At 39.5% G+C, this 15,832-nt stretch overlaps 1 protein-coding gene across 4 annotated transcripts in view; it reads right to left on the bottom strand.

The window, feature by feature from the left end:
- APP (amyloid beta precursor protein) overlaps nucleotides 1-15,832 on the bottom strand; it is a 180,225-nt gene that overhangs the window by 48,079 nt on the left and 116,314 nt on the right. For all 4 annotated transcript variants that reach the window (XM_053969332.1, XM_053969349.1, XM_053969326.1 and 1 more), the window contains 4 exons: nucleotides 10,656-10,730; nucleotides 10,310-10,468; nucleotides 3,141-3,269; nucleotides 968-1,067 (listed from right to left, as the gene is read on the bottom strand). In XM_053969332.1, coding sequence (XP_053825307.1) covers nucleotides 968-1,067; nucleotides 3,141-3,269; nucleotides 10,310-10,468; nucleotides 10,656-10,730 — 463 coding nt within the window. The remainder of the gene's footprint in view (nucleotides 1-967; nucleotides 1,068-3,140; nucleotides 3,270-10,309; nucleotides 10,469-10,655; nucleotides 10,731-15,832) is intronic.

The raw sequence follows: 15,832 nt of genomic DNA, 5'->3' as shown, positions 1-15,832 counted from the left end.
AGATAGTTTTTGTCCATCACAGTTGGATATTGGTACTAGATCAATATCCATATTTATTTAATAAATAATGATGACTTCTTTATTCAGCTGAACCCGGTTACTAGTGAAATTAATACATTAACTGCCACTTACTGCCAGAACCTGTAAAAAAAGCTGCTGCAAAAATGACTGTCCCATCTCTGACCTTTACATTTAACCATGTGTTATTTTTCTTAAAGATAAACATTAGCAACGTGATGTCCAAAACTGAGTGCAGTTGCTTTGCTGCAGTAGCAGCAAAAGGCAAACTGTGAGTGCTGTACTGGAGATCTCTGTGCTGCAGCAATGCCACAGCCAAGGGCAGGAATCTGGATGGAAGAAAAGGCCATTCTCCCTCACAGCTATCTGCCATTACAGCTCTCACGGAAGAGGCAAACATAGGTCTGTTGCTACTGGATTCATCCATAGTCCAGCTTGTATGCTGGAACAAATGGGAGGAGCAGAGATATCAATTTGATAACTAACCAAGAACTAAAATGCATGACCACTACGATACTGCCAGGTTGATACCTACACTTTTCTCAGATGCTTGGTTCTGCAACCAATTTTTTAGCTGTGAGATTTCAAAATGATCTATATCATGTAAATACTTACCAGGTAAACTAAATATCCAAAGGATAGGGTTTGCCTAAATTTCATTGTCAATTGCTGCATCCCTATAGCACGGAAGGCTCCAAATGTCAATTAACATATTTCAGGGAAGACATTTACAGCAGTATGATGATGCCACTGCATGGGTTATACAGGATTTGTCTTCCAAGGGTTCATTATAATTTAACTCAAAATTTAAGAATGTTGCTGGGTTTACTCTTCTATTTTTCAGCTGAGGTAGTATATCAATAGGAAAAGTGAGATGATGTATTTTTGCTTTGGGTGGTAATTTCTCATCACAGAAATATGTCTTTTTCTACATTAGTAGTTTGCATACCAACTTCATCCTGGATCTCCTCTGCCACAGCAGGCACATTGTAGAGGAAGGAGAGAGACTGGTTCATGCGTTCATATATCACGCGTAGATGTGTCATAACCTATGGAAACAAAAGTATTAGAAGGAGGGGAATACTATGGATAATTTGACATTATCACAAATTTCACAGATTATAGGAAGCAAGACCGTTTTCACTTGTGCAGGTATAAAATTTCAATATGCTCTATGTATCAGAACTGTCAGACCCATTACAAAACTCACTTATCTCCTACAGCTGCTAAAAAATACCATTCTAGATGCTCTTCCATAGCCACCTGAAATCTCATGGAAATGCAGTAATTTCAAGTAGGGGATTACATTTGCTGTGGGGCAGAACATGCACACAAGCAGCTATTGTGGCATAAATCCACAGCTTCATTGTTCTTTCAGCAACATTTACATTTGCCCATACTCATAAGTTTTCACATAATGTGTAAACCAAGTGAGGCACAGTGATTGCTGCATCAAAATGTTTTAGGTGCTTGGTTTTATTTATTTGTTTATTTCCTAATCCAAATACTGAGAAAAGAAACACCTCTCCAAAGAAAAAGGAAAAAAAAAGGTAACATTTACAAATTGCAAACATTTCAGATGCAAATAAAAATATTTCCACCCAGAAGCATTACTGCATCCCCTCATGTGATTACAGCTCTATTGCCTCAAGTACCCTCACATTGTTATGGGTTGAGTTATGACATTATATGATATGTGCTCCCCCAGGGTACTCTTCACAAGTATCACCTTTCTTCAGTAGAAGGAGAAATTGAGGTGCATCTTAAAAGACTTAGAAGACTGACAAAATAATTAGGCCTAACAAGTAAAATGAGTTGCAGACAGCAATTTTAATGAAACAGCAGCATGATTTCTTCAAATCTAAATATTTATGCTATTGATCAAAATATTTTTTTCTATTTTCCACTGAAAAACATTTCACAAACAGAATTCCTAGGCCACATTTCCCCAACTATCTGACCAATTCTAGACACAAAGGAGATGCTATATCAATACTCATTCCTACAATGACATGTTAGACAATACACTGCACTTCTTGTATTTATATGTCAGTTTCTATTCTTCACTAGTGCTGCCACACAACCTGCACTCTGCAAAATTTCACTGATTTTTGTTATTAAATAATCCAATGAGACTTGGAAAATGAAAGTCATGACAGATGCTTAAGACAAGGCAAAGACAATAGTCACTGCAGAAGACTTTTAGAAGTGTGCATTTCTCACTCCAGCAATTTCAAGACAGCATGACCTCAACGTACTCATTTGGCTGAAACAGATGTTTGAAAATCTAATCTGCCATCCAGGGAGGTACATGGTTTTGATTTTTCTTTTAGTGATGTCAGTCAATTCAAAAACTGTGGCTGGAACAGTGCCTGCCACTGAATCCTAGAGGGAACATCAGCAGATTCCAGAGATTCCAGCACACTGTTTTTACAGCTTATCCATTGTGACTCCAATTTTAATTGCTGTTTTGAAAGCCAACTACATCTTCCATCTTGGGTGTTTTCTTTCTGCTTTCTTGCCCTCTATGATTTATGAAGACAAGATAAAAGATGTTCCAAAACATATGCATTGAGGACTACAGTAACATTCAGCAGTTAAATGGCATGAATGACAGTGTCTGTTTTAAAAGAACATATTAAACCTGAGTGCATCACAGTAATCACATTTATAGACATTACAAGTGCCTCTGCAGTGACTATAGAAAGGCTGGTCACAGTCAGATGGCTACACCACTTCTGGTTCTGCCACTTCAGCTGAGAGAAGCACAACCATGTGTTGTTGCTAAATCTAATACTGATGTTTTTTCCAGAGGTATTATTTACCAAAGCACTAACAAAGGCTCTCAGCATTAATGCTCTGGAAGGCTCCTCAGAACATGCCCATGACTGACTCATGGTCCAGACAGACAAAAAGCCTGTATTCAGTTCTTCTCAGAAGAAAAAACGTTCCTACATTACTCTATCACTTTGCCTTAATCTTCTGATGGAAAACAGATTGGTTTTGATCGCATTTAAAACTGTCCATGGAAAGGAGTTGGGTATTTTATAAAAAGTAGGTTCATAACTATTTCACAATAGTTATGAACTAACACGACCTCACTAACCATCAGCGGGGATTACCTGAGATCTGATTTGGGCAGCTTTCTTTGGGTCTACCATGCGGACATGTTCAAAGTGTTTGAGAGTGTGCTGTCTGTCTTTCTGCTCAGCACGCACATACTTCTTCAGCATGTTGAATACATGACGAGGCTACAGGGAAAGAAAAAGAACAAAAAAACATCCATTTAGAATGACACGTTTTCATTTCTTGCATTGGAGATGTATCCCAAGCCAAAAGCCCTTGGTGCTACCTTCTGAAGGCAACTATAAGGAAAATCCTCTCAACTGAACATCAGATGCACCATTAAATGGTAGTTGTAGGCAGTAGATAATGTTCCTGAGAAGGGTGTTCAGATTTCTATGTTTCTATGAATAACCAATCCCCAGACTTGACTGCAAAACTTAAGGAAAAAAAAAAAAATCACAACGTTCCTGCCCTGTCACTATTGCTACTCCACCAGAGGAGAAAACAGAGGAAAAGAACCACTGAGCTGAGGTACAGAACATACACCTCCAGAACACACAACTGACTGAAAACCTGTAAGAAAAAAGAAACATCTGCCCAGTTTTCTGAAGTTTCTCTGCTTACGTGCCAGATTTTTGCAAAAATATGAAGTCTATTACAAGTAATATTAATAGTAAAACCTAATGGATATATGCCTTCAGGCATGTAATTGAATACAAAGAAAGAAAAAGAAAGAAAAGATCAGCAGGTGAAGGGAACTTGGCAATATACACAGTGATGGCAGACACTGAAGGCTAAGACATATATTCCTATATACTTTCCTGCTCTGCACAATAATACAGTGCCAAAACAGGAAGTGATCTCCAGCATCCAGCTAAGACATCCATCTTTAACTCAGATTATATGGATTCTGGAAATGCAGTCCCCCTTCTCTCCATTCCCACTTGTAGTGCTGTGCTTGTGCATCCTACCTGAAGCTGCCAAGCAGAGAGAAGGAATAGAAAGATGACCTTACTGTGCAGCAGATTAAAGAATGAACAGAAGTGGTAAAGAGCCTGTCTAGGCACTGAGAGAGACACAGGGAAGAAGGTATGGAAGTGATAAAGTAAGTGTCAGAAGCTCTGTGCACAGCTTTCCAAAGCAGGAAGAACTGTGGGTGAAGGCGAAGTTTTAAGAAGACTTAGATTCATGGACAAATTTGGAGCCTAAACTGATTTAACATTTACACAAGAGATGAATACTAAGATATGGAGTCCAAAGATTTCAGAATCTCTTCAGTTTAAGAGAAGCAACAGATTCAAAAATGTCTGAGGAAAGCAAACCAAAGGTTATTTGAAGAAGTTATGTCAGACAGAAATAGGGATGTGAAGCCATATCCTACCAGAGAATTAAACTAAGTGTCTCCATTGCTGAAAATTCACTCATGAGGAAAATATCTCAAAGTCCCCAAAGCCAAGTACTCTCAGATGAAGCTGCAAGGAACTGTGGGCAAATGCTGGAAAGTGATTAATCCTCACAACCTTGTGGTAATGGCCAGACAACTGAAATGTCAACTGTAAAGCTTTATTGAAATGAAGGCTAGAAGACCATAAAGTTTAATAACAAGAAGAAAATTTTGAAGACAGAAAATTTAGCTTCAACTTTTCTTGCCCCTAAGACACGTCCAGGTAACAGGCTAGGGCAGACTAGACAGAAAAGGATTAATTTTAATTTTTTTTTCAAGAGATATCCCCAGTTAAGTATCACATCTAAAACCAGAAGGGAATAGCTTTTGTTTTTCCATTCACTGGGATGTGTGAATGAGACTTTACAAGTAGATTTGTTAATAGGACAGCAATCTTGAAAATACCTAACAAATACCAAAAACAGGAGTACTAGTCACTTGGGTACATTGGCAGCCCACTTTCAGTGCCTCTTCCAACACTGAGAAATGTCCCACACACATGACTATAAAGTAGAAATGGAGATCAGTTCCTCCAGCATGTCTGACCAAGAAATCTTGTTATGGCAGCAGAAATCCATAATTCAAGTTTTGGACAATGAAAGAATATTTAATGCAAGGTGTTTCCTTAGAGGGGCAGAGATTGCTTTTTCTCAAGCAGGAAAGAAACCCCAACAAAACACTAGAATCTCACTCTGTGTAGGAATACAAACCTAGGGAGTGTTTTGGTTTTAAAACTATCCATATGCACACTTCAGATCTGGTGATCTCACATGGCCTAAAGCTTGTGACATTGCTTTAACAAGTGATCCAGAGCTAAGAAGTCCTTGTGAAGCACTGAGTCACCTGGCAGAGACACACAAGGATTTCCTGGTCAGCAGGGCATTGCACTACACACATACTCCTAGGGTGTACTGCAGGCATCTATGGAAACAACAGGATTCTCTGAATGGAACGCTGAGATCTGAGATGTATATGTACACAGGACCCCCTGATATGGAAGTTGAAAAGGATTAGAAGACTCACCACAAAGACTTTTTATTGCCAAAAATGTCTTTACTGTGACCTTTAGGAAACATGCCCTGCCCCAGCTCTTAAGGTAATACACAAGGTCATTTCCACATGGATCAAAAATCCCCAAAAGGTGGTGGTACCCCTTGAACATCTGACATGACCTAAACGAGCTCTTCTTCCTTTCTGGAAGTCCCAGCTACATTGGATCAGGTCAGACTTCCAACTTGCCCAACTATTTTTCAGCACTTCTGCCTCATGGCTTTAGGGCTATGGCTGGAGGCAAAACTGCCAGAGTTGGTGATGAATAATGACAACTCTTCACTGGGCTTTGCATACCCTAGTGGGGCACCTACCATAAATGAGCACAAGGTTCTACAGTTGAATGTAACATAAAATGCAAAAAAAAATGCAAAAAAAAAAAAGGCAAAAAAAAAAAATTAATTGATAATTTTCTTCTTGATGCAGAAAGCAGTAGATCTACTGTTTGCAGAGTTTTGACAAATTTCTGCATCATCAAAATGCGTTCACCTCAAGTCCCACTTCTGTATTGTACTTCATACCCATTTTCTTTTAAATGTCATTATTGAGTGAACTGATTCTGCTTAAAAGTTCCTCACATACTGACACTTTTTGCAGAAGCATTTCTGTTGCCAGATTAAAAATTGTTTACAACTGGTGGATTAATACAAAGCTTATTCTTCAAAAACCACTAGCCTATGGAACTGCAAAATGCTTATTCTGCAGGAAGAAGAGCTGGAAAGCAACCAGCCCAGTTACGACATTTTGAGGAAATCACTATTAAATAGATATTTCTTCTGCGAAAACCTATGAATATGTATGTAAAATACAGTATCTAAACAGAAGGTTTTTCTGTACAGCATGCACAATTTTGGAGGAGATATCCCCTCATGCACCTGGCTGAATAAAGAATGTTTGCTCCCTAATGCTATGCTAGTGTTAAGGAGTTTTTATTTTTACTGATTTTTGGTAATGGTTTCAGCAGGATTCACACCTAAATCCAGTACACCAAGTAGCAATATGAATTCCTGTGATGGTAGACTAGGGGCCACAAGGAATGGTCTAGGTCAAGCACAGAGGTAGGGAAAGGCACCACAGGCTGAGGAGATGCACCCAGACCCCCTGTATTAAGTCATTATATCCATAGCTGTCTATTACTTCAACCCTAGGCAGGAACCTTCAGACTAAATTATAAATCAAAGTGGTTCTATTATCAGCTAATTAAGTTCCCAAGGCCTTAGCTCTGACACTGTCTATGACAGAAGAACAAAAGCTGACACATCTTTGGGCCAGCTTGGCACCTCTTGTTCTTCTTAAATAATGCACTAATCACCAAACTTAAAAAAAATCTGGGTCTAATACTTGAAGTTCTGCTGTGTGTTTTGCCAGGGGAAACTCTGCATGTTTATGGCCGTAGTCATCTTAGTAAAAAACATCGCACAGAATAACTTGGATCAGCCACCAGTGGCTACGTAAGCCTCATGAAATAATTCCACTATTTTCAGTGATCTGTACTTGTTTTGATGGCTTGTTTCCTTTTATTTTTTTTTGTTTTGGTCTTCCTCTGAAGGCAAACAGGATACTATCAATGACATTGGTGACTGTCATTTAGGCAGTGAGAAGAATGGCCAGTGACTTCCTAGGCAAGAGAACCCAGCACCAAATTCTGAATACATTTTATTTTGTTAACTATGCTGATTAGTTAGGAATAATACGGGTACTGTGAACTCCAAAACTCTGGACTGGCTGGCAAGAAGCTTAAATCCAGTCTCATGGCACACACTATTCAGGCAAATGCAGCAAAAAAGACACATCTAATAAGGTGTGAACCTACCAACTATTTTAAGCACATACTGTAACACCGTCAAACTCATTCCAAAGCTCTCCCTTCTCAGCAGATTCAAACACCTGTTTTTATCTACAACTGAGATTGATCATAGTCCTTCTTACAAGCTATTGTAACCGTCCAGCAGATGTGCTCATGTCTTTGAGTATTTTATAGTTGTTAGTTTAAAATCCCATTTATGCTGGAGAATGTTGTCGAAGTACTATTTTATATAGCTTTCCTGAGTACCTGGGGACTTGCATGTATTCAATACCTGTGGACAGGTTCATAGACAATGTATCTGGGCTACACAGACTACCTAGGGTGACAATGCACCATTAAGAACTAATGTTCTACCTAGAACAGTAGAGAATATGCCTTGTCTCTTATTTGAAAGATGACTCATTCTGTGGTCTTGTATGTGAGATCTAAAATGCCCATAATCCAGATTCTAGCAAGTTATATATAAACACACACACACACATAAATACAAATATATAAACATGCAGATGTCCCTCCCGACCATGATCTCTATACTAATCCTCACCTGCTATTTCAGATTTTAAGGGAGTGATGAAACAGTGTAGTTTCATTGAGCTCGGAAAATGAAAACATCACATGTAGTTTGCATGGCTAAAATCTCTCCTCATGGAAGAAAAAAATCTCTTCTTGTGGAAATCCAAAATACTTACTACAAAGAAACCACACTAAAACCATATTTAAGCAGTTCTGTGTATTGAAAATACAACTTCCTGGTTTTGTGCCATGGAACTTCCATGGGAAATTCTAAGCTGGCTTGTCATTTTGATCAAAATTCACTCTAAATCAGAGAGGAATCTTTCACAATGCTATTTAACCTTGTTTTAGAGAAAAATCAATCATCAGTTCTTTCCCATTACTGCTCTTGCAATGTGCAACAATTGCTTCTTTTCATTCACTATTCTGAATACCTTGTGTATCATATTCAGTACATATTTCACTTGCTACATTATTAACTTGCAGGTCATGTTTCATCATGGAGAAGTAGCTCATTTTAGAAATATTCAAGAAAAGTTGAACTAGATGATTGCAAACACTTACTCATGGGCAAGACAAATAAATCAACATCCTGTTCTGTTGAGTTAAAGATGCCTTCTCATAATTTCTACTAATTTGTAACAAAACTTGTTATCTCACACATCAAAATCACATTGCTATAATGGTGCCCAAGACTTACATTTGCCTCCCCTCTCAAAGACTCCTCTGGCAGCCAAATAAAATGAAAACTATTTGATTCAATCTCATTATTTGTTTTTCAGTATTTCAACTTTTTGAACTTTGACAAATTAAGACAAATTTTGTTTCTGCTCACTATTTTAAAACTCTTAATTCTCAATATAACAAACCTGCCAGGGTTTAAAAGGACACTCTGGAAAATTCAATTAGCTGACCACATTTCTTGAAATCTGACTTTGTATAAAAACAGAGCTGAAATCCATGCTATTTCACAAAAAAACAACAAAATTAAGTATATGTGAAGAATTCCACAGCTGGAAATTAATGGGTTTGGAGAAGCAGAGCTAAAGGGTGGAGTATTAGAGCTGGACTGTTGTTTCCTGCTGCACAGGAGGATTTTTGTCACCAATTCAGCAGCAACACTTTGGCATGCCTCCAACTGCATATTTCCACAGCAACCTCCTTGGATTCAGGAAATGCTTTGAGCTTCCCAAACTCTGAGACAGTGAGCATAGCCCCCCCTGTAGATTCCTCTTCCCTGTCCAAATAGCCAAACCAGACTAGTTTCAACCTGCCCTGTGCTCTCTCTGTGAACAGACACTGCTCCCAAGCATAAAAGGTACCAGAGTAAATTCTGAAGAAAAAGAAAACATGGGAAAAACACCCAGATGGATTAATGTACATTACACGCACTTCTAAGCAAGAATTTATATTTCAGTAAAATAGTGCTGAATTAGAGGAGAAGCATTTTAAACTGATTTTAAGGATTATGTGCTCACTTTAATTTATGTGCAAAGTAAACAGGTTAATTAATTACCTTTCAAAGTTTTCTTGTATGTTTCCCTCACCTGAAACCCTTAATTTCATCAATTTTCTTTTCTGCTTGTCTTTGTCACCCACCACCACCTTCCCACAGGTAATGTGCCTCTCTTACCATCAAAGATTAGAAAGGAATACATAAATCCACAAAAATTTGGCATGCATATGAAAGAGGGAATACAAGCAAATTACAGAATCAATCTGCTCACAGAGAATGATGGATTTGAATTCCCCTATTTAATGTACAAAATTAAGGGGAAAATTTCCAAATGCTTTAATAACTAGAGGCATATTGCTTCCAGCTGTCACTAATCCTCCTTTCCTGTAGTAAACCCATCAAGGATGATGAAACGATACTATTTTAACACTGGATACTGAACAGTTGCACCCCATTTTCAAAGGCAGCAAAGTACAGCAGCACAGCTAAGCTGCATCAGGAATCAAGAATAAGGATCAAATTTTGAGTTGCTGGGGAGCCTGCATGACAGTGCTTCTGAGAACAGAACAAGAGTACAAATATTTGGTTTTGCTTAATTTTATTTTTCTTGTTCATTGTTATTTTCTTGTTCTTTAAACTATCCGGTTTCATTCCTGTCTCCCTTGCTGCCCTGAGTGGTACTCAGAGGCACACCTCTGACACTGTACTGGGCAATCATCCATGTAACACTTGAAAAAAACCTGAAGTTAGTTTTGGATCTAATACAGAAGCTATTCACAATGGATTCATGGACTTTTTAAACCTCCTAACTGCATGCAGCACTTCCATAAAAAAGCTCACTTCCACAGTGAGAGCCTGGCTCCAAAGCTAGACTGCACCTGGGCACATCTACATTTCCCCCAGGGCAACTACAATGATTTTGACACAGCTGCAGAGCTTGTGGTACGACACCCACCCTGGGCGGGACAGTCTGCAGGGCTGTGATGTAGTTCTCCAGAGCAATGCGTCGACGGTCATTCAGCATGGCTTCCACTCGTGCCATGTGAGTCTCCACTAGCTGCTGTCTTTCATTTGCTGCTTCTTGTTCCAGTGATTCCACTTTCTCCTGGAAGTGCTGAAAAAAACCATCAATCACAACAGAAATAGAGAAGACATCAGCATAGATGGGAAAAGAAGAGTAGAGAATAACATGAAATCTCCATAAAGTAGATTATTAAATTACATCACACCCAGCACCCCCTCTATTTTAACCTTACCATCTGGGCTCCAGATGGTAAGGTTGTGGTTGCATTTTCCTTTACCTGGATAACAGCTTTCTTGTCGGCCTTTGGCAAGTTCTTTGCTTGGCGTTCTGCCTCTTCCCACTCTCTCATGACCTAGTGAATAAAATAAGGAGTGTGACTTTGCTATTTTCCTCCCTTGTCCCACGGCTCAGCAGCAGACAAGCACTGAAGCTCCAAAAGTCGTATTTTTACATTCCTCTCCTCCTTTTATCTCTAAAAAAAAGGCAGTTACAACATTTTATGAAAGTAAGATCCTGTTATTAAATTTAAAAAAGGCAGTACTTGTGTGTCTGAACACTGTACCAAGCTCTCACAACTCCACTGTGAAGGAACACGTTAACCAGTCCTCAAGCAAGGGAAGTGGAGATCTCCATGGGCAAACACACCAACCCTTTTTCATCTCAGACAGAAAGAAAACAAATTCCACTAGTTTTGTCCAAGGGTGTAAATTTCAACGCATTCCAATTGGATCATGCCACCATTTTTGGCACCACGAAAGCTTTTAATTTAGTCAGACTGCATCACTGGCCTGAGTAAGGCAGATCAAAAATTACACATAATTTGTGCTAGTCCAGCTATTTGTCCAGAAACAGGGGTTGTAGAAACACTTTCAAGAACTGAATATGTATCTCAAGTACAACATTGTCAGAAAAATAATGTAGGAGATCTTTCGGTGTCATTTCTTTCAGCAATGTGAGAAGCCTCCTCTCCCTGTAACACAGAGCAGTAGTATTTCAATAGTCAGGGAGTGGGTTAACTTGGTGCCCATGAGGTCTGAAACCTTTATGTCATCTGTAACGGCATCACTCATTTCACAACTAGACAGCAATCTCCTCAGATAATACTTTTTATATAGGAACAAGTGCTCCCACTGAATGAAGTGCACACAAATAGGTGACTATTTATGTGCAGGATTAGCATGATAAGAAACCTGTAAGCAAGTACTCACAATGTACATTTCCTTTCCTTCCCTTCTCAATAAAACACATACTTTCACAACATTTAATAAAAATTGTCAAGATGATTTTTGAAAAAGCTGAGAGTCCACATGGACAACTAAAATTTTACCAAGACCAATACCTAAGGCAAGAGAAATAAGACTTGCTGTGTCTTATGTTTGCAAGTTGAGCCACCAGCACTCACCTCCTCTCTCAGGCTTCCCAGTTTTTCCACACACCACACCAGACATTGCTAATCAGGCTCTTTGATGAGCAGACTGGAAAGTGCTGGTGGTGCCTAAGGGTACCTGGCTGAGCCTGTGCCTTAAAAAACCCAAAAAAACACACAAACCTGGGCTCAAATGAGACTTTTACAAGTCCCAGGCCTTAAAATGTAATACCTCTCAGTTCTATACAGGGTTGTAGGATTACCCAGCAGGCCAAAACCTGCACTCCAAAACAACTTAATATGTGGGATTTTGTTGCCAAGTTTCAATCTTCCTATTCACCCCAAACCCCAGAGTGTATCTCAAGACATCAGTTATAGTAAAAACAGATAAACTCATTGTCAGCAAAATTATTTATCTGTAAGAGATTCTGGTGTCAATAACAGTCCAAAAGAATGGAGACTCATCTTTTGGGAAGCTAATGGGATGCTGTATACTTTAAATTTTTTTGTGAAATTTGAGAAATTGTTTTGCTTGCTTTTTGGCTTCACCAGGGGCATAGTTAGGCAGCAGTTAAAAGTAAAGACCTGAAAATAAATAGTTAGAATCCCGAAATAGTTAGCACACTAACAATTAGAATAATTAGAATAAATAGTTTATTTCACCCCACTCTTTTACTGAAAACTAAGTCCCAAGAACTGTACTCCAACCAATGTAACTGTCAGCCTAAAACTCCCTCTTCAGTTTATATTATCTTCTCATCAGACAATACTCATTGATGTTTAAATTGAAGCCAAGTTTTGAGGCAGCAGGAAAACAAAATTTACAAGGAGTTGTAGCAAGGAACTAATGACAGAGAACATGATGGGCAGTGCACTGAAGTTACAGGTCATCCCCCGCCTGCTACTATTGCAATGCTTTGGTACAGGAGATTTCACCGATTCTCTGACAAAACAGAACTAGATGACAATAACTGACACCACAATTTAGAGCACAGTCATGTTTTCTGGAAAAAACATATTAATTCTCAGAGTGCTGCTGTGTATTCAGTGTGCATTAAGCATTCAGCTCTTAATTGTGCTTAGGCCATATGACTGTGGGGGCTGAGAAAACAATTTGTGTACATAGGCAGCATCTTTCCGAAGACCTGACATGCCACTGATGGCAGGATGTGTCAGAGACTGAAATTTTATGGTTTTGTCTGTTATAGCAAAAGTACATATCAAAAGCTGCACGGAAGACCACCCAAGCCCACCCTGAATGGGTGTCCTGACTGAAATTCTGAACTGTGAGTTAAACCTCCTAAGGAACAGAGATAAGAAAAGTGACACTATTATTAAAGCATCTGGAAGAGTATCCACTGCAGGGCCCAGCAGAGCACCTTCAGGGGTGGAGGCTATAGCCCCAGGCTTATCTGTGGCCAGGCTTGCACAGACCCCCACCAAAGGGTGGGAGCAGGAGGGGTTTGGGTGCATATCGAAAAAGTCTCTGGTGAGAGACAGTGAATGCCCATCATACACTGTACAGAGGAGCCCAGGGGCCCCTCCACTCCAGGAAAAGCCACACCCATGTGAAGGACAGATGAGGGGTATCATGGCCCATCAAAGGACCCCCCAAAGTGATCCCCAGAGCACCAGAGCACTGCAATATGACGCAACAGATCCACAGTGTTGCAAGGGACAGTGTCAAAGCTAGCCCCCTTAGGGGAGGCATCTGGACATTCCCACCTGGCCCAAATGTATATCAATCCATGGGATTCTATACTTTTTGGCGCCACCATGGCAGGGGACCCTCACCACCAAGATGGGATGGAGGAAAAGAACGAGATGTTGTTGGGACCTCCAGAAGAGTGGTATGTTTCTACCTAACCCCTGTCACTCTATCCTGGTCCCCCCACGCCCCACGCACAATTCTTTTTCTATTTCTCTCTTTCATCTTTCTTCTCTTTGAGTCTTTTACTATTAAATAAAATATATCAAGTTTTTTTGGCAACAACATCTAACCTCATTTGGTTTAAATAATGTTTTTTGGGTATATTTAAAACCACCCTGGGTCCTATCCAATTTATTCACAGAGACTTAGTTTGCTTTGGTCTTCTGTGTTATGCCAGTTCATAACAGCCCCCAAAGGAGTCCCAAGACCCTGCATGTGATAATCCGTGATGCAACAGATCCACAGTCTTGCAAAGGACAGTGTCTAACTGGCCCCCCTTAGGGAGGCACCTGTGTGTTCCCACTTGCCCAAATGTATATTAATCCACAGGATTCTATGCTTTTCAGCAGGGGACCCTCACTTCCAAGAAGATCAGATGGAGGGGAACAATGAGACGTCATTGAGACCCATGGAGGGGTGATATGCTTCTACTTCATTTCTGTCACTCTCCCTGTCTGTCTGTCTCTTTTCATTTCTTTTCTTTTCTTTTCTTTTCTTTTCTTTTCTTTTCTTTTCTTTTCTTTTCTTTTCTTTTCTTTTCTTTTCTTTTCTTTTTTCTTTTCTCTTTACCTCTTTTAAATAAAATACATCAAATTTTTTTGGTATCAACATCTAACCACTTATGGGTTTTATCCCATTCTGGAGAATACTTGAACCAACATTTGAACAAATATTCAGGGTTCTTTCTGCTTTATTCACAGAGTTAGTTCTCTTTAGTCCTCTGTTATTAGAGAGGATAGCAACAAGATCTGAACTTACAGAAGGCCCAGAAACTATGGCATTAAGCCAAGTCATAAACTACAATGATGTGCTCAAGCTTGAACATTGGCCTAGATTAGCAACTTTATTATTTTCTTCTTCCTTGTCTCCCTTTCTGTCTTAAAATCACATCTCTGACATCTGCCTAATTTTTTGACTCTGAAAGAGCAGTTATGGATTTTCAGAACAAGTGTTCCCTTACCATCTTTATCCTCCAAACTAATCCTCTGCTAATCCACATGACAAAAATAAGCACTGTGGGTAATGTGAGTAAGAGGACCTTTGGCTACACCAGGTCTATCTCTGTCAATTTTATTTTTTTAAACCTTTTAAGACATGGAAGGCAGGATGATAAACTGACAGCCTATACAGCTAGTTGGGAGGGATATAAATTAGTGAACTCAGAGTTCAGCTCTGGTGACACAAAACTGAAAGAGAAAAAACCAGAATTATATGGCTGGTTGCAGAAACAATATTCCTGTAAAGACTGCTGTGACCTGAGTGACAGATTTTTGTAACTGAGAAGACTTCAGTGCTTGAGAGCATCTGTGTGTGTGTGCTAACCAACTGAAGATACAGCTATCCACAGGCCATGCTACCACCCACAGGGAACTCCTGGTCCCACCAAAAGTCATCACTTCAGGGATTTGTGAGTGAGAAATAAGCCATAGCACTACAGAGGACCCCAAAGAGCAAGGAGGAGAAAAAATTCCCCAGTTACACATGTGCAGAAGAAGGCTGAACTTGGCCTCCACACTTACAAACCTCTTCTCCTCTGTTGACAGCACAGACCTATGAAAAATATACAGATTTAGGGCTATTCAAGGGTTGGAGGCTTTGTACAGGGAAAATAACAGCTTCTGCTTGAGATATAATCAGCAAGCCATTTCAAAGTCAAGCTTCTTCAAAACTCAGGCTTTAGAGCCTGGCAGATGCTTTTTGAAATTGGCCTGTAAGGGACAGTAAGAGGGAAAGAGGCGCTACGGAAAATGTCATTCATTATTAAGAGAAGCTAAGTACAAAAATTTCATTATGTATTGAAGCAACAGAATTCATTCCCATTTTTTACACTAGGGCACAAAAGCATATCTGCAAGAGAAGAATTTATGGCAGACATTTGGGTTAGCACAATCAGGCCAGCAGAGGTACTTGCCTGAAGGCTGGCTTAGTGAAAATGGTAAGTCATGCCAAAAGGGTGTCTATCTTTGTCAAGGCCTTTTTTTCCACACTTAAGTTGACCTTTTTTCTGGCAATATCATCAAACTTCTCCAAAGAGTCCTTACTTCAACTGAGGGGGGTAATCCTATAAACCAGACAGTTTTAAGGAAGGAAACAGGCTTCCCACACACTGTAGAGATGGTGGAATCTAGGGAATATATGAACTGGTATTATTTAACAT

Source organism: Vidua macroura, chromosome 2 (genome assembly GCF_024509145.1).
Source record: "Vidua macroura isolate BioBank_ID:100142 chromosome 2, ASM2450914v1, whole genome shotgun sequence".
NCBI classification, from domain to species: domain Eukaryota; kingdom Metazoa; phylum Chordata; class Aves; order Passeriformes; family Viduidae; genus Vidua; species Vidua macroura.
This window is presented reverse-complemented; position numbering and strand designations above follow the sequence as displayed.